This window comes from Protopterus annectens, chromosome 6.part0 (assembly GCF_019279795.1).
Source record: "Protopterus annectens isolate FY-2018-M chromosome 6.part0, PAN1.0, whole genome shotgun sequence".
NCBI classification, from domain to species: Eukaryota; Metazoa; Chordata; order Ceratodontiformes; family Protopteridae; genus Protopterus; species Protopterus annectens.
The window spans coordinates 1139568129-1139590069 of NC_056737.1; the positions used below are offsets into that span (position 1 = coordinate 1139568129).

Consider the following 21941-nt stretch of genomic DNA (forward strand, 5'->3'; position numbering starts at 1 on the left):
AACAGATTTGTTTGTTTTTCAATTGAACTGTACAGGTTATAGGTTACATTAAAGGTGGGAAAAGTTTTGAAATGATTTATTGTGGTCTCATTTTTTTTATATCACAAAAACCTGGCATTTTAACAGGGGTGTGTAAACTTTTTATATCCACTGTGTGTGCGTGTGTGTATATATATATATATATATATATATATATATATATATATATGTGTGTGTGTGTGCACGCACGCAAACAAACATGTTCATAGGTTGGTACTAGGCTATCGGCCCTAGGACCTATACAAGCCTAGCTATAAAAATTCCCTGGATATTTCTTCCCACAATATTTACTTCTCTGGAACCCTGTGTTGAGCAGGGCAACTGACATGATCCCCGGGGTGAAATTCCTATCTCCCATCTAATCAGCAAGGTTCCTTTTGAAGAGGGCCAATGAGGCACTCTGCTTGACATGTATGGGCAGTCTATTCCAGAGTATGGGGAGTCTCTGGGTCAGGAACCTATCCCTCCAGCATGTTTTGTTCATTGTGATGACAAGGTTTAGGTCCCTGGAGCGTGTGGCTCTGAGGGATTGGGATTTAAACAAATAGGTTCTTAGGTTCATACTAGGCTAACTGCCCTTGTGAGCCATTTTAAGCCTAGCCAGTTATCCCTTGTGAGACTCAAACCCTGCACCTTGTGTTTGTAAGGCAAACACCTTAACCATTAGGCCACCCTCCCAAGTGATCACAATTACAACCACTTGTATGACTGTGTGCATCTCAGAGCTCTGCTTGTAATCAGGTGAATGAATAAATACATAAACAACAACCATGGAATGCATTTCAAATTGCTGCCTTCAGAACCATGTGGTACAACCCACTGCAATTCCCTCAACATACAACCATGCACATCCCCACAATTGCAGTCACCTGTATGACCGTGTATGCCTCAGACTTCTACTTAAAATAAAAGGAATGAATACATACAAATAAAGCCCCAAGAATTCATTTCAGCTTGCTACTATTTTTGGTTGTATCAGAGTGCAACCAACTGCAACTCCCTTTCTCAACATTTCTATACATGTGCCCACAATTACAGCCGCCTGTACAACTGTGCACAGCTCTGAACTCTACTTACAATTAAATTACTGAATAAAAACACAGGCAATAGCACATTAATGTATTTAAACTTGCTTCTCTCAGAATTATACAATGCAACATGTTGCAACCCCCTCCCCACCCAGATGTAACCAAAATTACAACCACTTGTATTACCACTTCTATTACTGTGTATACCTCATATCTCTGTTTATGATCAACTAAATAAATACATAAATAATGCCCCAATAATATTTTTTAGCTTGCTACAATGAAACGCATACAGGGTAATCAACTGTACCACAGTAACTGTTCTCTGCACATATACATACACAGAGACATTTACTTACTACCATACAAACTGGCTAGTGCATAGAGTGGTTAAAATAAATAAATAAAACAAACTGAAAAAGAAACCACACTTAAACCTGTGATTACATCTCTGCAACTGTGTCCACTTCTTTCACTTTTCCAGGCTGACAATCAGATGAGGCAGCTTGAATTAATAACATGCAGGAGATGCTGCATATAGCACCCAGGTCAGTTTCCAACAAAAAAAGTTTTTCTGCCACATCCAAAATGCATGAAGAACTGTAAGTAATGCATATAACTACCTTATTCATTCTTTTAGGGCCAAGCCTAAGCTGGACTGTGCTAAGTATTTTTTTTTTTTTTTTTAACAGCATGGAACTCAGTGCATGCGTAATAGCATATATGGAGTTCTAATATACTAGAATGGAAAATCTCAACTAATTTTTAATTTTACATTAAATAAAAATAAAAAAAATCTGTGGTGGTGGTGCTGCGGTAGCGTTGTCGCCTTACAGTAAGACGTCCTGTTCGATTCTCAGCTAGAGCGTCTTCTGTGTGGAGACATGCATTAATGGGCGTGCCTTCGTTGAAGGTTGTGCGTCAGGGGTGGCAACTCAGCACGTAAAAATCTGCTACCAATCATTAGGAGACTGGAGTTCCACTGTGGCGACCCCTAACCGGGAAAAGCCAAAAGACACAACAACAACATTAAATAAAAATACAATCCTTTGCAGCAGCTGTGAATCCTTATGAAGGAAAGGTGTAATTTCTAAACGTAAAACAGAACGCAACACAGGGATGACAGGGAAAAACAGCAGTGCATATATGGAAATTCAGCAACTTCAACGAGTCTAAAGGAAGCAACATACTTATCACAAGTAAACTACTGCAATTAACACTGCACTACTGTGATTTTACGAATGTAGAATGTATTACTTATTGCATGCAACATTGCACATGCTTTTATTCTCAGTATATGTTCCTGTTTACACCAGAATGAATCATGTACAGAAAATATACACCACATGAATGTTTTTTAATCAGTACTGAAACTGTTAGACACACCAAAAACACAATTTTCATGGACTTTACAGAAATGCTCCTTCCTACAAGAATAATATTCTAATCTTAATATTTTACTGCCCTGGCAAAATCTCTTCAGTGTATATTGTACTGGTATGCTGACAACATAAAATGTATTACATTTAATTTCCCTGTTGCTTTCTGCTGTTCTGAAGCTCATATCAGTGATAAAGCACATAGAAAAACAAAATTAACTGAAGGTGATATTCTGGAAAAAGCTTAATTTAAAAACAACTACTATATCACAGACGCACACATTTAAGCAAGGAAAAAATGCACTTTCAAATTCACATTCATGTAACAAAAACATGCTCTATTTGATGCATAAATACGATAATCTTAATGTCGATCTGTTGCACAGTATATAAACTTGAGAAATTAAGGCAAATTCTCTATATATCTGTTTAGCTACAGCACAATTACAGTCACAATCATCTCTTTAAGAAGTGTAGTCAGTGTTTCTCTTTTGCAAACACATTTACAATATTGCAAAGGCCTGGGCTTAAAAAAAAAAAAAAAAAAAAAAAAAATTGGCAGAGTAAATCTCTGAATGCAGTGTAATTACTTCTGAGGAATTCACTTTCTGAATTAAGAGTGATAAACTGGCTAAATACCTCTGATTTTACTTTATTATCTCCAAAGCACAGGTGTTGTAGGTACGCAGCTGCATTTGCCTGCACTGACGGAAACTGATGCTGTAACATATGAATAACTTCAGGCAAGTCTGGATCACGCCATGCAAACTCCCTAAAAAAAAGATAAGAAAAAAAAAATCAGCCATACAATGCTGTCTGGTACTGCTGAATTCCTGTATTTTTTTAACTTTTTTTTTTAAAAAGATTTGACAGCTCACAACAGAAAATATCTTCTGGCAGATTATGTTAAAAATAAACAGATTCAAAGCTGCATTTCATTTAGCATTTAAAAATGCAAGTTCCCTTTGAGATAAGGTACAATTATAGTTTATTCACATAAAATGCAACTTTAATTATAATGGAACTGAGAAAAATGTGTGCAACCACACCATCTTTTATGTGTCAACAGTGAAATAAGACAAACCACCAGGGGACTATATTGGACTAGATTTTCTCACTAACAGCAGCACTTCAAAGTACAGCATACATTTATCTACCAGGAGTTAAAGCAACTAAAATTACTCACTCCATTTTTTTATCTTCAAAATGTTATTGTGCAATTCTAAGTCCGAGACCAGCAATAAATGAAATCTGTGCAGACATTTTATCTCAGATGTTAAATAGCCTTAAGCAAATATTGCAGAAGACTTCACAAATTTCTTGATGTGCTGTTTAATCTGCTATGCCTCATACTATAACAGAAAACCGAATTTACCAAAAACTGTAGTTACTAATCTAACCTAGAAACATCGGAATATAAGGAATACTGTACAGAAGGACATTTATAAATATTTGCACTGTAGTTATTTAAGAAAGTCAGACCTCAAATCCAAAGCACCAAGTAGAAAATTCTGCAAGCACTGCTTAGGAACTACTGGGGAAGAACATAGCAAAGAAAGAATTAAGAAAGAAAAGTAGGAATTCTATCACTTTGAAAAGCTAAACTTCAAGTCTGAGTATCCTCACATCAGGCATGGTTAAGCAGCAAGAGGTTTTACCCAGCAATGCAAAAACTGTAGGGGCGTAAAGACCACTCGACTTGCATGCTTTCTCCATTTTACATATTGAGTGGTAATACCATGCCTACTACTTGGACCTCTGTTTCAGTCCCATCTCTCAAAGCTCTAATTCCACGATACCTCTTAATGCTTCAATTTAGACTGAAGCTATTGCGTAAACATCTTTTTATAGAGGTTGTCACTACCTTGGTCCATAAAACAGTATTCTGTCACCACCCCATCACCTATATAAAAACCTGCATATCACAGTACATTTGTTCAAGGACACTTTTAATTTTCAGAAAAAATTAACACTATACCTTGGAGGTTTCAAAAGTTTAGAACTTGTTATTACATTCACCTTGAGGGAGTAATCACTAATCCTTTCTCTCTTTGAAGAACGTCTGGTTAACAGTGATTTGCGACTTCAGTGGTATTATCGTCTCTTAATACCTTTCAGTTTTTTCCTGTGTGTACACTAGTTTCCAAATGGTTGCTTTACTGATTTCGTATCCAGTGTTAGGTTTTAGACCATTAAACATAGTTTTTAAAATGCCTATACAAATAATCACCACCTGAACTGCTGCTCACCACACACAGGGAGACGTTTACCAGTGCAGCCTTACGTGCACTTCACTGCACAACACTAAAGAGAGTTCAAGTGATGATAACCATAGGTACTGCTATTCAGTAGCATCCAGTGTGCTGTAAATGTGCATGCAAAAATAATCTGCAAAGCATCCTGGGAACTGCTTCAAAGTCATGAAAAACATCCAATGCATGTATAATTTTATACAGTTTTAAATACTTTTGCTTATTTTCCTCACTTATTTTTGTTGCAGAAACACAAGGGCACTGGCTCCCCAAAATTTGTAAACACTACTTATGATCTGTGCATTAAGGGTACATATACACCATCCCTAAAAAAAAAAAAATGTGGCTTAATATGATACAGCAGTTGAAGGAGTAATACACTGTAGTAATTCTGAAAGTAAAACAGATTAACTTGATTACTGGGATGCTATCACAGCATCTGCATCAGGAAAGAGAGGGAAAGCATCAGTGTCAGCCGACTGGCTGACACCGGTTATTGGGTAAATGGAACAACTATGCCTGTGTACACTTGCTAATTAGCAGAGCAGGATCTGTGTGCGCACGAGAGAGACTGCCAGAGGGTATTTGTATCTAAAGAAGGTGTGTGCTCATGCATGTGTCTGTCCCTTAAGTCTTGACTGTCTGACTGTGAAGGAAGAATATTTAAGTTTGGAGTCTGAATGTTGACAGATTTGATGCCTCACAGACAATAACTTCATCTCTGATGTGTCTGCTAAGTCAGTGTTGTTCTGTTTCTTTCAGTTGTTACATTCAAATGAACACACACCAGACAGCTTTCAAGGGTGAAGTTTAGCTGATTAAGGTTTATCCCACAAGGACTTCATCCAATGCCTGACAAGGACATGGACATTTTTACTTGAAGATCAAGAGAGATACATAGTTGAGAAAAATATCAACCACTTGATCAATAATAAATCTGAACACGTGACCTTAAGTACCAAGAAGTAAAGCTTGTAAGAGTGACTATATTTTTTTTAATATTTGGCTTCTAAAGCCCCTATTTACTGTTCTACAAGCACCTAATTATTCCCTCTGAACACTACCTTCTATGGGTGGGGGCTAGAGCCTGGGAATGGGCGAAGACCAGACCCCCAAACCACTCCTACTGTGGCCTGTAATGGACCTTTTGATTGTGTCAGAGACTACCTGAGAAACAGGAGTGACATTTGTCAGCACATCTGCAGCAGTTCGCCACTACATGAATGCGGACCCTTAAAACATCTCCCAGCTCACCACGTGACAATTCAACAGCCTCTAATAGAAGATAATACATCAGCAACAAAACTACTTGTTCAACTTTATTTCCTAGTAGGTAACAAAGGGTCCTCGACCATGAACAGAGCCAGGAGGTAAAGTCCACAAGAAATTCCCAAATCCAACCAATCCCGAGAGAAAGAAAAAAAAAAAGGCAGATCATCTGCTACAGCGTTGTCCTACCACTCACCTATCTGTCCTAATTACATATTTAAAACCTTAATCTTTTGAGATCAGTATATTCAGTATAAAATGCTATTTTTACCAGTTACTATGTCTATTGCTTTCTACATTGAATGGAAACACTCAACTGTAATAACACAGCAAGTGCTAAAACAGAATACTAAGAGATACATTTCATATCGCATATGATAATTATGCCAGTACTGGACTTCTCTGAAAATTAGCTGTATGTTCAAAAAAAAAAAAAAAAAAAAAAAGTGATGTTCTGCAGTGTGCCTAAATGTATTCCTTCACACACATGCAGTAAATGGCACTATACCACAAGTTTAATTTCATACTCAGTTGTGACAGCGTGTACTGTCCTAACATTACAAGGGTGTCATATCACTACTGCTATTATGTTTTGCTGTTATGTTATGATGTCACATGGAAGTGAAATTTTTTTTAACATTTTACTAAATTATCGCTTTCAATCAATTACATAGGTACACATATACTAATACAAATTGATTAATAATACTTTCAAGCATTTCTAAAAAAAATTAATTTTAATAAAAAATAAATAATTTCCCTCCAAAGGGACAAAGGCCTAAACATAGGGACATACTTTAAATATTGCTCTTATAAGCTTAGAAAGTTGCTAGAGTAACAGGATTTGTTTTAACATGTTTTCCGAAGAATTTGAAGTCTGAAACTCAATTTGTATGTCATTATTTAGTGACTTCAATCCTCAGATCATCCCAGTGATTTGCCAAAATAAAATACAAATTTTATGAGGAGCAGACCAAAAATATGAGCCAAAAATCTGGACATTCTGTGAAAATCTGTATAGTTAAGAGGTATGACTGCGACACAAGACCAAATATCCAAGCTGCGCACCAAGACTGTTTTCTCAGTTTTTTTATCACTGTTATAATCAATAAAAGAGAAATTACTAATTGTATACTCAAATTCCTATTTATGTTGGCCATTAAATCGCTGAATCCAACATCCATACCTTAATTTAAATTTTAAATTTTTATTTCAATTTATTTTTTTTTAACTGCGGTGGTGGTGCTGCGGTAGCGTTGTCGCCTCACAGTAAGACGTTGTCCTGTTCGATTCTCAGCTAGAGCGTCTTCTGTGTGGAGGAGAAATGCGTGAATGGGAGTACCTTCGTTGAAGGTTGTGCGTCAGAGCTGGCAACTCGACACGTAAAAATCTACTGCCAATCATTAGCGGACCGGAGTTCCGCTGTGGCAACCCCTAACTGGGAAAAGCCGAAAGACACAACATTCCAGTTTATGCTTTAGTCACTGGTTCACACAGCCTACTAGACGAAGAGTTGGTGGTACTGTAAAATAATTTGGCAGTCACTCATTTCTATCCTCCTCTACCCAGTTCTTCCAGCTTGGGTTACAGTTGGGGATTCTTCTCATGTCATTGTAGAAAGCTTGGATCTGAGCCATTCAACAAACAGCTTCTTAAGCAGTTTGGACATCTCATCAGTAATTTCAAGTCATAACATTAACATGCGAGATAAACAACAAAGTGTCCTAATCAAAAAGGTTGAACATGTTCATACATGGATCCAAAGCAGTCCAAAGTCCTACACCTTTTCTCATCTGTTTTGGTGGTAGTGGTGGGGTGTCACTGGGTTCTAGCTGTCACAGCAATGATACAGTCAAGTAACAAGGTTCTAGACCCAGCAGTCCCAATTCTTAAGAGGCCAGAGGATCCTAGTCTCGTCTCCTAGGTAATGACACCATAGCTTGAGGCTCTGTCTCCCTGGTAACAACAGCCACAATCTTTATTCCAAGATGAGAGAAGTGACCAAATGGTTTCCCACAAGACTCCCTCTAGAGACTGGGGGAGGGTTGGCCATACCCATCATTTGAAGTATGGCCATACCCATCATTTGAAGTATCTTCCTAAATTTGGGGATCATATGAAGGGAATTGTGGAATCCCCTGTGTATCTATCGTCAGTGCCTGATATGGGACAGTCCCAATGGGGGTGTTGACGATTCTCTTCATACACAGCCTCTTCTCACCCATCAGCAGGGAACTTTCAGGAGGAAAAGGCAGAAGTAAAATCATAACCAGACACTTTCAAAGCTCCCACTGTTGCCGCGGAACCATCTCCTTCATTGGAACAAATACTAGGAAGGACAAGGAACACGTGTAAGATGGTCTTGGATCAAAGCCAGGGTTTTTTTCAGATGTCAGGCAGGACCATGCAAAGAAGTATTTAACATAATCATTGCTATTGATGCTATCATGCTGGGGCCAAGGGCATAAAAGGACCAGGTCTGAATTCCCTTCAACTCCTAAGCAAATAACCTCAAACATTATGGCACCAAGGGACTGTCCCCAACTCACAATAATGAAAGGTCCTGTGTCACCAAGGTTGTTACTAAAGGCTTCAGGACTACGGGCTTAAAAGCCTAAAACAAATTAGACCTGTAAAACAATACCAAACGTACAAACACTCGTGACAATGTCGAAAGACTGAATCAGACACTGGAGAGTGAGGTGGTACTTGGCATCAATGGGCCTACTGCCAACACCACTAACACCAAAGGCAGTGCCAGGAAGCTTATTGTCTAGGCTTTGTGGCCGCCTGACTGTAATCAACGTATATAGCACACTTCATTTGTTTACTCTGGGTGTCATTTTGGTGACTTCACTCTTGCTCAATCTTATTTGCTACCTTGTAGCCTATATGATATTGATTATTCATCTAGGATCTTTCTTATTTTTCGTTCAGCAATATCTCCATCATTCAGTGATGTTTATTTAAGGGACCCAGATCAAATGTCAATCACTATGGATCAGATTATGGAGAGTGAATTGTTTCACTGTTTGTTGTGATGTATCTTGGTCTTACTTTCTTACTTCAATACCTGAATTTTTTGACTTGTCACCAAGACTTGGATGTAAGTTTCACTCTTCTATGGCTTTCAAAGCTATATTTTACTTAAATTGAACAGTTTCCAAATGGATAATTAATTTACTGCCCAAATGAATCTTACTGTCAGCCAGGCTGCAGAGAAGAGAGGACTTTGTTAATATTTTTGATGCTGAAGTTTATATTGCTAGACGAGAGTCTTAGAACTTTGCCATCTTTCCCTTTCAGCAGTCACTTCTGGTAATACCTGCCCTTTTCACACCACCTTCTCCTAGCTTCTGAATTCTCAGAACCAAATGTAATCATTAAACTTCACTGTGTTTTTGGCTGTTATTGGGGGGGGGTCATGCTGCATATTTTTACCCATGTGTACTCGTGCATTCTGCTTTGTGGTCAGGGTCTGTCTTTGGATCTCTACTGCTTCTGTCGAACAGACTTTGCAGTGAAGACAGGATAAATACTGACCTGTTCAGTTCACACATTTATCATTGTTATGGTCTCTTGCCTGATTGTTTACTCATTTTCTTGCCAAATTAAGGACTGCATTTATTTATTGGGGGAGTGGAATGATACAGGACCCCTTGCCATATGGCCCAGGAAGTAGTTGAAAAGGCAAAACAATTACGGACATTCATAGCAGACATACAAACCCAGTAAGTGATAATTGAGTAGTAAGACCCTCCTCCTCTCTCTCAGCCATGACGTGTAGACAATAACAGTCACATATAAATACAATTAACTGTGAATGATAAAAAACAAACAAAAAGTTAAGCATATTGCGTGTGTGATTGTATATAATATATATCTATATATATATATATATAATATCTATCTATATATATATATATATATATCTATATATATATATGTGTGTGTGTGTGTGTATGTGCATTCATATATACACACACACACACACACACGCACCTTTTTTCACAAACTGTTGCCATTCTTAAGCGTCAATATTGATCAGCTTATACATGCTGAAAGTGTGTGGTAAAAGCAATCTAACCAACATATCTAATAGTTGCATTTATGTTTTTGACATGGGTAAGACTTCAGTTTGTTTTTTTTAGAAGAGAAGCACATTGTCAGCGCAGTTATTTCAGCATGCTAGAGTGTTTACTGTCCTGCCTTTTTATTTTCTAATTACATCAATATTAATTAATTACCTAACTAAATGCAGGCTGGATCTAATGTTTACTGCAAAATGCTGATTTTGGTCATGGTAACACTGTTCAGCTGGCAGTGCTTCCATCAGTAGGTAATTTTAAAAATTGTTTCCACATTCTGCTCGAGTTGATTTTGGATCGTTTAGTATGGTGCTGGAGTTCTGTTTTTGCCACGTGTTGGATCATTACTATTCCAAAATTCTTCCTAGTCTGGATTTCTTCTACCCTCTAAAATCTTGTAGGGTTCATTGTGCAAACTGCTCTAAGGAAACAGAACTTGAAAACAAACGAACCGAAGGAGGTGATCTGGAAGCGGTGGAAATTCTCCAGCAATGCTGCTCATCATTCCAGTTCTCTTGAGCTTAAAAGAAACTAGAATCGATATCAAATAAATCTGTTTATAGTTGTAATCATTAGCAATTCCATCTTGGCCATCAAAATGCTCTGTGGCAAAAACTCTACTTGAACATTCCTGAAAGTCTTCACTTTACAATCAACGATACAAATAACAGACCTTCAAATCCAGTGGAGTCTGACGACATACTTCTAAAGCTTATAAGTGTACTCTTGTATTCCACCATCACACTCTTCCCTCTTTTATTTCTCTGTAGAATGGACTAGCTAATTGGGAACTGACTTTTCTCTTGTTTCAATTTCGCCAGTTCTTCAGCTTTAGTTTAAGCATCAAAATACCTATAAAAACATCAGCGTTTTGCCTTCTCCAACCTCATTTCTTCAAGACGCCTGTTAGCTATACTTCATAGGTGCATAGGTGATTCCTAGGCTAATGGCACAACAGCCTTTACAAGCCTAGCCAGTAACACTCATGATATGGCAACATTATATCTTAATTCCCTAGATATAGGATGGGGTATTATTAGAGTAGTGGGTCTTTTGGTATTGAAGACCAAAGTCATTTTAGACTGCTTCTGTCCATAACGGACATGGGTAATACCTCAGAAGTGAATTTACAGTTCCCCATCCATTTATCCAAATTCTTTTTAAAAAGAGTGAAGAACGTGCTTTGCTTCATGAAGATGGGAAGTTTATTCCATTGATGAGGTAGCCTTTGGGATATGAAGCTGTCTCTCCAGCAAGTTCTGTTAGACTTACAAATAAGGTTTAGGTCCATGGAACATGTAACCTTCATATAATTTTTTCCTGCGAATATGTAACGTTTTCATCAGAGAATGCCTTGTAGGTCAGGCATAATTCAGCTCTCAGTAAACTATATGAGATGGAGAAAAGGGATAGGGCCTTTAGTCAGTCTGTATAAGACATGTATCTTACGCTTTATACTTTTAGTGAGAAACCTCTGGGGTCACTCCATTTAGTGTAAGTACCTGATTAGATACATGCAGAAGGGAGCATTGTACTCAATTATGGGCCTGATGAGGGCAGAGTACAATAGCACTATGAATTCCTTTGATCTTGATGCCATGACTTTACTTATAAGTTGAGCAACACAGAAGGATTTCCTTACTACCGTAGCTACATGGTGGTCAGAGTTTAGGTTACTATCTGTGTTCCTAGGTCCCATATATTATAATTTGCAGGGATATCTGATTTACTGAATGGTATGATTATGCATTTTTTAGCATTTAGTCTCAGACCATGGCTTTGGCACCAGTCATTTGTCATTTTCTGGCCTGTTTGTAGGATGTCAGCATTGTTTGGGGGATTCAATGATTTCTCCCAGCTTACAGTAGTCAGCGAACTTGGGGAGGCAGGGGTCTCCAACATTGGTCATTACCTCACAGAAGTATATACCAAACAGCAGGGGTCTCAACATTGAGCCCTGTGGGACATTGCTAGTAACAGTTTTTTTAATGGAAGTGGATTCATCTATCCAGACAACTTGTGTCCCATCAGTAAAGCCAGTTCATGGAGGGGTAGTTGAAGTCACCCATAAGTATGATGTTAAGATGAATGTTAAGAGAGTCCAGTAGGTTTAGATAGGAGATGTGGTTTTCCAGACTCGTGTCAGGGGATCTGTAGCTAGCAAGGATATGATAGGGAGTCACACCCTATGGTTAGTTGGACATGGAGAAGCTCATATGAGTCATGTTGTTGGACCAGTCTAGCAGTGTACTTGTCTTTTATGAACACTGAGACACCTCCTGCCTTTGTTACATCTTGAGCAGAGGGCGACTGAAATTTCTTTGATAGACTGGGTGCTTTCATGGTTTTTCAGTCATGTTTCTGCGACCTCAAATATGTTTGCATTCTCCAGGGTGAGGAGTGCTTCCAGGGAGAGCAATTTTTTATTTAAATTCCTAGCACTGAGTAGCAGTACCTTTAGGTCACCATGAATGATTTATTTTATGTTGGAGGGTTTAACAACTTGGCACAGACTAAAAAGGCACGATGGGGATAGATAAAGTTTTGTCAATATCTGGAAGCCAAGCGGTGAGAAGTCTAAACCATCTCTGGCAAAGCATCATGGTTTGTAGATCATGTCTCCCCAGGCTGACAGATACTGGATCCCCTTGTTGATACTTCGGTCTTCATATCCAGCCTTTCCCTTTTTACTGGATTATTCCCACAAAATTAACAGGTGTAGCTATTATCCCATTCCTGGAATTCCCTAACCCCATTCAACCTGACCAGCTTAGATCCAGTGCTATGCTGTCCCCAGTACTAAATTCTAGAAAAAAAGGTTCAATAAGCAGGCTTTTGCAGTTCGTGAAACCTTCTAGAGTACCTTTTTCACCATGGTTACAACATCTCTTCAGCTCTCTAGTCAGCAAACAGCACTATCTATTTTAATTAAGAGAAAGGATTTCTTACTGCTGCAATCTTTGCGGCCCTAAAAGCCTCTGAATATTTAGATTGTGATCTCCTTACTTAGCAGTTATCTCAAATACATTGTAACATTTTAGGTCATATTTTGTAACTCTGTTTCCTCTAGAGTTTACTTTACTTTCAGGTTTATCTCAGGGTTCAATTCTAGGTCCTACTGTATTCTTTTTATTTGCTAATTCTTTCCCTCAATACCATGATAAATTTAACATAGTTCTTTACATTTATGACCTCCTTTTAATTAACTTCTCAAAGGTTTTCAAAGCACTCAAGAACAACATTCAAGAGGGTTTTAATAAGGTTTTCAATGGTTTGTTCAGCTCACAGTAAACACACTCAAAACTAAATCTATTGTATTAGGCACTCCCCAAGACCAAATAGGTGCACAGACTTAAATACTACCCATCAAACCAATAACATAAAACATGTTTTTTGCATTTAAAAACCTAGATATTTTTTATCTCAGCATCACATTTATTAAACACACTGAAGTCATCATCTCTAAACTTCTTCCATTTTAAGCTTTCTAACAGGATTGCTTACCTCCATTCATTTGACAATTGGTACTGCAGTGATAAAAAACATTCTTGCCCTAAAACCAAATGATTGCCTTCCTATCATTGGTTCATGTACATAACTCTAGAAACTGCTGAATACAATTCTTCATGTTATGCACTTCTTATGTACTCTCTACATAATCTGTGCTGCTATTATCTGAGAAGGCCTCTCTGCTATTCCTTTTTTTGTTTGTTTCCGATACCCCTACACAGCTGTATATGAATGTGTCTAAATTCTAAAATTCATCGACAATGAATCCACTTTGTATCTGTAATTCTGATAAATTATCAATGCAAAGCAAAAAAGAGAGACCAGCAGCTGTAGCATCAGTATCCTTTATTAGACTAGTAGTCAAAACTACATTATGTAGTTTTGACTACTAGCCTAATAAAGGATACTGATGCTACAGCTGCTGGTCTCTCTTTTTTGCTTTGCATTTTGCTTTGAGTTGAGTCCTTGCAGCTGCCATACTTGCAGAGTCTTTTTGTGGCTGAAATTATCAATGCAACAAAACATCAGACTATATACTGCTTTTGCTACTATTCATGTATAAGCTTATTCTGTTATGTTAATCTACTAGAAAATGATTGTGACCACCATTTGTGTACTTCTGTCTTGTTCATATTGATGTATGCAGCTTTGTCCATAAGCCTCTGCTGAAATGGAGTTTGTTTTGGCTGATCCATTTGGAATACCATGGTAAACAAACAAAAACAACCTGTGACCTCTTCAACAAACCATTTTGACTTCTTTCAACTAACAATACCCTTCCTATTAAATTAAAACCCTCTCTGCTTTGTGCTTCATCTAACTACAAACAACTTCTCATCTTTTTCCCCTCCCATTGTTCACCTCCACACTTTTTGCCCTCCCGTTGTTCACCTCCACACTTCTGCCCTCCATTGTTCACCTCCACACTTTTTTTTGCCCTCCTGTTGTTCACCTCCACACTTCTGCCCTCCATTGTTCACCTCCACACTTCTGCCCTCCATTGTTAACTTCCACACTTTTTTTTGCCCTCCTGTTGTTCACCTCCACACTTCTGCCCTCCATTGTAAACCTCCACACTTCTGCCCTCCATTGTTCACCTCCACACTTTTTTTGCCCTCCCTTAGTTCACCTCCTCTCTTTCCTATACTCCCCTTACTCATTATGTAACTAATTGCAATACTGCTTATCTAATAAAGACCACCTTTCATACTAAGCTGCAGTGAACAAAATTAGTTCCTGCCTTATGCAACAGTTTTCCTGAAAACATTTGTCCCTCTCCCACCATCTCCTTGTTCAAAGTCTGCATTGAAAGCAGAATACTTTGATGAGATTCAGTGCTTTGATAAAGCACTTTAGATGATGCTACATTACTACTTTGTTACTGCTACGTTACTACTCTGTTACTGCTGCTTCTACTACTCCCTTACTCCACTTCATATACTTTAAGTAGCTTCTTTCACTAATCACCTTGACAATTATGTATGCAACAGTACATAATGTACATATTTATACAACACTCTCTAATTAGTAGTTTTATTCCCACTTTGCTTTATTTTATTGAACTATATATATATATATATATATATATATATATACATGCACTGTTCCAGTTTGCACAGCTATTTTTTAATCATTTGTAATTTTTGTTTTTCATTTTTTTAATGTATCATGGTCTGGGTCACGGCTAAAAAAAGTTCAAGTTACCAGTTAACCCATCTGATTAACAAAAGTATAAATAACTAAAAAGCAATGTCAGTCAAACTGCAAGATATTTTGTCAGCAGGTCTAGAGACTGTATGTTGCTAATGCAGCGAGTCCCCGACACTTCAATTAATACTAAATCAACTCTTTCGTGTGGATTCTTTGTTCATGAATACAAAAATAAGGCTCATTTATTTTTAAAAAATTTCCAGGTACATGCATGGCCCCTGTTGTGGATGGTTGTGAAATATGTGATTTCTGTACTCTGTTTAGGTACTTACTTACTTCTTCCATCAGGCTATTGAAAAGGAACAACCAACCTACAGCTGGGTGGGGGTTCCTGTTGAAATTCTGAGGACTGTAACTGCAAGCCTTAGAAATTCAACGCTGAAAGTGCAAATATAGGGAATACAGACTAATTGCAGGGCTACTGTAATGAAGTGATGCTCTGAATAAGGATTTAGATATCTGGAGACAGTAAGTTATATCATTAAGCCCCTAAATGTTTAAATCTGTGCCAGTAGCAGTTAAACAAGGACTGGTACCATATTTTCAGGTTAAGGACCGCATCTGACATGTAGAATTCCTGGTAGACTGTGTGTCTGTCTGTGTATGTATGTGTGTGTGTGTGTGTGTGTGTGTGTGTGTGTGTGCGTGCTCAAAAGTGGAAAGATTATATGCAAGGAGTTGTCAATGAAGTCAGCAAGGGCTACTTCTAAGGGCAAAAGTCTATGAGAATTAGTTATATTTTTTTGAATAACTTTTGCTCCCTTGCCTGGTGACCATAAATCCTCCCCTCAGTCAGATTAACACTGGCCAAAGGATGGGGGGAGTGGGCTAATCATCCAGGCAGCTGTAAGGGTACTTTCTGCTCTTGCTGGCATCGCAGTACTAACAGCTTCTTCAATTATTATGGCCAAACTCCACTTCTGATGATGTGAACTCCTGCATTACTGCAACGGTCCCTATCCATATATGTGGCTGCAGGGGATATCAGCACCAGATGGGCAGCTAAGGTCATCTTCTCAGCATTGGCTCTCCACATTATGTTGGGCCTACACTCTCCAGTCAAGGCACTGTTATTAAGACTAGTGGCACAAGCCACATAGGAGTCACCATCCCTACCCGCAACAATGGGCACTCCATCCTCTCTGCCTATGCTGTCATGTGGCTGTGCCACTAATGGAACTTGGGTAGGCCTGGGCTATAGTGCGGGCTTTATCTCTCTATGCCAGTGGTATATAGCTTAGCATTAGCTATAGTGAAAACCCCTAAATCATGAGTCTTAGTGATTTTTAGAATCACTGCAGACATGGGCATCAAACACATACACCAGTGTGCAGCTCCCTGCTGCTGCAACAGAAACACTGCCCAAACCTGTTTTAAACAACCTCCACCAAGGATGCCATAGACAGAAAACAAATGGAATGGGTATTCTGGACTGTTAAGCTGTGTCTTTCTGTATGTATAATAACTTCATTCCGTGGTCCACATCAGACAAGAGAACATGAACAATTATATAGTGAATAAGCCGGAAATCATCATGAATGGTCACAACCCAAGACAATAAAACCCCATAATTACTGATTAACTCATTCCCTCCAGTACACCTCTTTTGAGTGTGTACTTTTAACTTCCAGTGGGTGTGGCTTGAGCCTTTAAAAAATGAAGTTAGTGTTACAGTTCAAACAAATATTCATCTCTCTGTAACCACCGGTTACTAGAAAACTGTAAACGGTGAACTGTCCAGGATATTCATTGGTTCATAGGTATAGGTTCACAGGTAAGTACTAGGCTATCTGCCCAAGGGCATTTATAAGCCTAGCCAGAATGTATTGGCTTTCGCCACCCCCTTAGATTAGTTCCCTGTGCCTGCTGTCCAGCAGAGCCATTAGTTCCCTGCGCCACTGTCCAGCAGAGCCACTGCAGTGATCCCCGGGGTAATAAATAAATAAAATGCAGAACTATAGGTTCACAGATAAATTAATCTTTACATTAGTGGATTTCACTCAGTTCTATGCTTTAAACTGCATTTCATAAGCCAAAATAAAGGTCGTGACTATTAATTTTGTAATGTTGTACATCTCAGTAACCATTCAAGCAAGACACATACTGCCAGCAGGATTTTCTTCATAGAGCTGAGAGATTTCATATAAGACTATGCAGTTCTGTCTGCGTAACCTGAAAGCCGAGATATTTAGAGAAATATGAAAATTTTCACAATGCAAATAAACAGTATACAAATAATATTCAAAATCTCTTTAGCTGCATAAGACAGCCGTCAAGTATCAATACAATTGTGCATGCTTTCAGACAAAATATTCGGATACCTTGTATGTAGCATAGTTTTGAAATTATTAATGCAAATATGAACAAGAAATATTTGATGCCTAGAGGCGTCAGTAGGAGGTAACTACAGAAATGCCTGGAGGTGCACTCAGCTGTAATAACTTCATGTCTTTAAATAAAAATCTAAAAGTAACACTGATCTATTGTTCAAGATGGCACAAAACATATTAATCTATTACGAGTGTCTGAACACTGACTGGGCACATTTATATTAAACACTCTTCATGCCTATCTTTATTTCACCTACCTTGGGTCTTTCTGAACACTGTCTATGGAAGGGGATCTTGTTGTACCATCATCAACCGTCGTTCCTTGTTGGAGCCTGTTGTAACTGGAGTCTGATGGTCGATACAGCATTGATCTGTAGGGTTCGTTAAAGTTGGCTGCTGTATTTGAAGCATAATTATTTCTTTGGTACGTTACAGCACTGCGCTGACTTGAAGTCCTCTGTAGATTTCCAACACCTAACAGAAAACAGTGGTTTTAGTCTCAGATGGCTTCTCCTAACAAATTCATTTAGATGTGTACAAAGTATATGAAGCACATGCTAGACAAGGTGAATGCAATGTTAATTTTTTATAGGTCCATAGATTAGTACTAGGATAACTGCCCTTGTGGGCCATTAAGGCTAACCAATTACCCCATGTAAGACTCAAACCTTCCATCTTGTGTCTGTAAGGTCATTATACAAACTTTTACAAAATTTCATCTAGCATGCCTTCACAAACAGTAATCAAGTGTGTCAAACACTGAATGCTCATAAGCGCAAAGAAAGAATGATCATTTTTAATTTAATCTAAAATGATCAAAAACAGAAAAACTAATTTTTTTGCTGGGGGGGGCAATCCCCACAACCCTTGCTAATTATATATACACCATTTCTAAGATCTCAACAGCAGGGTTAAGGGCAAATTCCGTGACCTCACTGTACATAATTCTCATACAAAAGCCCACCTGCAAAAATCCACAGGAAAACAAAACATTTACTCACATGAGTGTTCACTCTGACTTACAGCTTCAAAAAGTGTTCATTATTTAGACATGCAACCCAGCAATCACACACTGCATGTTCAATGATATTTACTTATTTATTTATTTTATTTTACATTTGCTAACCGGGATTGTCTGACTGAGTAAAAGCCCTTTTTCAGCAGAGGCCCGGGGAGAAAAGCTCCAAAACATAGTTACAAAAATATAACTGTTACAAACGCAGTTAATATTATAATCATTCATAATAAAACTTGTAGAACAGTTATCATACATATACCTATAAAAATGTTATGAAGAATACTGCAGCAGAAGGAAAGGAGATAGTGTTAGGTAAAAATGATGAAGTAGACTAGTTTAAGTTGTAAATGTTTTGGTACAGAGGAGTAGAAATGATGGTAAGACAGAAGTTAACATTTGTTATTTACTGAAGGTATATTCAAGGAGGCTGAGAACCTTGAAATCATATCCAGTAACAAAGAGGCACAGCACGACCATCCATGTAAAACAAGGTTTATTGCTTCAAGCTTTCAAGTTGAAACTCTTTTTCAAGAATAAATCAGTACATTAAAACCACAGAATAAATATAGAACATCAGCCAATCACATAGCATATCTCAAACACATTATATAACTATACAATTTACATAATTAATATAGTTGATTAAGCCTAGTTCACTAAAAACTTCATTAAAAACAATGGTCAACTTAACAAATTTCATTACTGCCTATAAAGCTCCACAAATCATGAGAGAAATTACCAATATAAATGATTCAACAAAAAAGCCTAAAAATGCAAAATAACACAAATGTTTAATAATGGGCAGGAGCTGATAACCAAGGAAAGGCACTCTACTCTAATGCATGTTTAGGAGATCAGATAACCTGTGCGTGTACATCTTGGTTAAAATGAGATCATTAGGTAAAATAACATTTACAGAAATGCTACCACCGAAAGAAAATAATTTGGTAGAACACTACATTTTAATAAAATGTGTCTGTGATCAAATGTTGTGATGAGAACAGTACTGACAAAAGTCATGGAGTTCAGGAGTCAAGTAGGCATCCCGGCTGGCATTACATTTTTGTTACGGTGTGGATAAGGTTTACACAGCACAGCCATGGTCAGAGATTTAAGATTAGGGGGTTATGGGATGTTAACATCTTGTATATGAGGTCTATCACAATAGCACTGTGGATAATTTTGTGCTTGTGAAAAATGCACCTTTCAACGAAACCTCCAATATTTGTCTTTGTGACTATCCAGACTAGATTAAGCAGTTTTTGATTAATTTTATTTCAAGGAGATAACACAAACATTTACACAGAGCCATAGGTATGCAAAAAAAAAGTGTGTGGGGTTTACACCACGATTTCTAAATTTGTGACTCTGTCCTATATAACTCTAGCATTATGCAACACCAGGCAAAGCAGAAAGCCTATGGGAAAACAGCCAATCTGACATGTTTGCCAATAACTTGCTATGCATGCCCTATAGGCAAATAAAAAAATGAGAAACAGATGCATCTGTGTGTGTGAGCATGTACGAGCGTGCGTGTAAACCAAGTAAACAGATGGCAGTGATTAGAAATTCTGTCACATACCAAATCTTTTAGAGAGAACATATAGAACACAAGATTCCTGCATCTGCTCACTGCTGACAAGGTTACTGCTACTCACAGCACTGCAACAATGACATACTTGGGGGAACGCCATGACAGGAATATAGGAGAACTGTACAACAGTAAAGCAAGTCACTGTAATGCCTGACAGGCTTCTGAAACAGACATAATATAGTCAAGAATGGAAATTTCTCAGACAGAATATGCTCAGATATCTACACACAGTCAAACATGCAGATCTCTGAAAATATTAGTACACAAGCATACTGAAAAGCTACGTTTAAAAAGAGGCTTAACACACACACACACACACACACACACACACACACACACACACACACAGAAAAAAAAAAACGGTTTTGCAGTCCTGAAGAAACAAAGTAAGTGATGTGCACTATGGGGCAACAAAATGTCTTTTTTTTTACTCTTCTTGTAGAAGCACAATTCTCATGTCCAAACTGTATTTCATGGAAAGGACACTTTATAATTCTTATATGTATTTCTTACTTTCATGTTATTATTAGTCTAAGACACTCCTTATTTTTCTCATTAGCTTCTGGGCTTTTTCAGGTCACTCGTTTTCCTTTCTAATAATGGAAAATGTTTCCTTGGCATGTTCTTTTTATGCCTTTGCTATCAGTAGAATGAGAAACACAGTCTCCTCTGGCTTGATGACTTGCCCTTTGCTGGGCAAACTTTTATTTATTTATGTTTAACCTGTTCTGCATGCAAAAATGCCTTTGATCCTCTGGAAAAACATATTCTAAATACAGCAACTTAAACCTGATACCTGCTTCTTGACATCACCTGACTGCACAGATAAACTCGTTTCACTTCTACCTAGTTTTTAATATTTTCCCTTTTTCCAGTTTTGTTAGGATCACCTCTTTCTGAAGGTGTGACTGCATCTTTACTAAAACAGGTCTTGGCTGCTTTCTCATGGCCAGGTTTGGAGCATACACGATGTGCCCTTCCAATTTAAAAAAAAAAAAAAAAAAAAAAAAACTGCTGTGGAGTACCAGTCCAACTGCTTATTTATAATTTCATAAAATTAATGTAATTTATTCTTCCATCTTCTCTGGTACAGCAGAAAATCTCACATCTCCTCTGTGTACTCTGTCTTCTAACTGTTATTTTTTGAAATAGTTCTTACTGAGAATTATAATATTCATCCAGTCTAATTCATTTCAACCACTGATTTCTGCAATTTTATCATCTCATCTATATAACTACATAAAGCTTCTTCTATTCTTTATAGCCTATTGTCATTTGAATTTATAAATTATCCCCGGAGTCTCACTTATTTTAAACATACATGAACACATTTGCCTTTTTTCTCCTCTATTAATGGAAGCCATCTCCTGTACCTAAGCTGAAACCTGAAAAGCTTTTTGCTGAACATCTGCAAGGCTCTTTCTCACCAGAGTTTTTTTTTTCTCCTTCTTTAGTTGATATTCTGTTACTATCTCCAGATTTCTTCTTTGATAACATCCAGGCAGTACAGCAACTAAATATTAACTGAACTTCCCCCAAATTGTCAACTTTTACATGCTATTTTTAAAAGTTTTTGTTTTCGCACTGGGAGAGCTCTAATTAGCCAGGTGATCAGTGTGTAGCCTTACTGAAAGTTTCATTGAGTTGTTTCTCGAGTGTCTGTACTGAAGCAAAAAGTCAAGGAAAATGTGACGTGGATTCAAACAGAAACAAGTAAAAGCAAC

The 21941-nt window shown here is 37.7% G+C and overlaps 1 protein-coding gene across 10 annotated transcripts in view; it reads right to left on the reverse strand.

Annotated features, from left to right (window-relative positions):
• Positions 1–21941, reverse strand: part of PKP4 (plakophilin 4) — a 3210231-nt gene that overhangs the window by 637357 nt on the left and 2550933 nt on the right. For all 10 annotated transcript variants that reach the window (XM_044074755.1, XM_044074756.1, XM_044074758.1 and 7 more), the window contains 2 exons: positions 17863–18079; positions 3086–3218 (listed from right to left, as the gene is read on the reverse strand). In XM_044074755.1, the coding sequence (XP_043930690.1) occupies positions 3086–3218; positions 17863–18079 (350 nt within the window). The remainder of the gene's footprint in view (positions 1–3085; positions 3219–17862; positions 18080–21941) is intronic.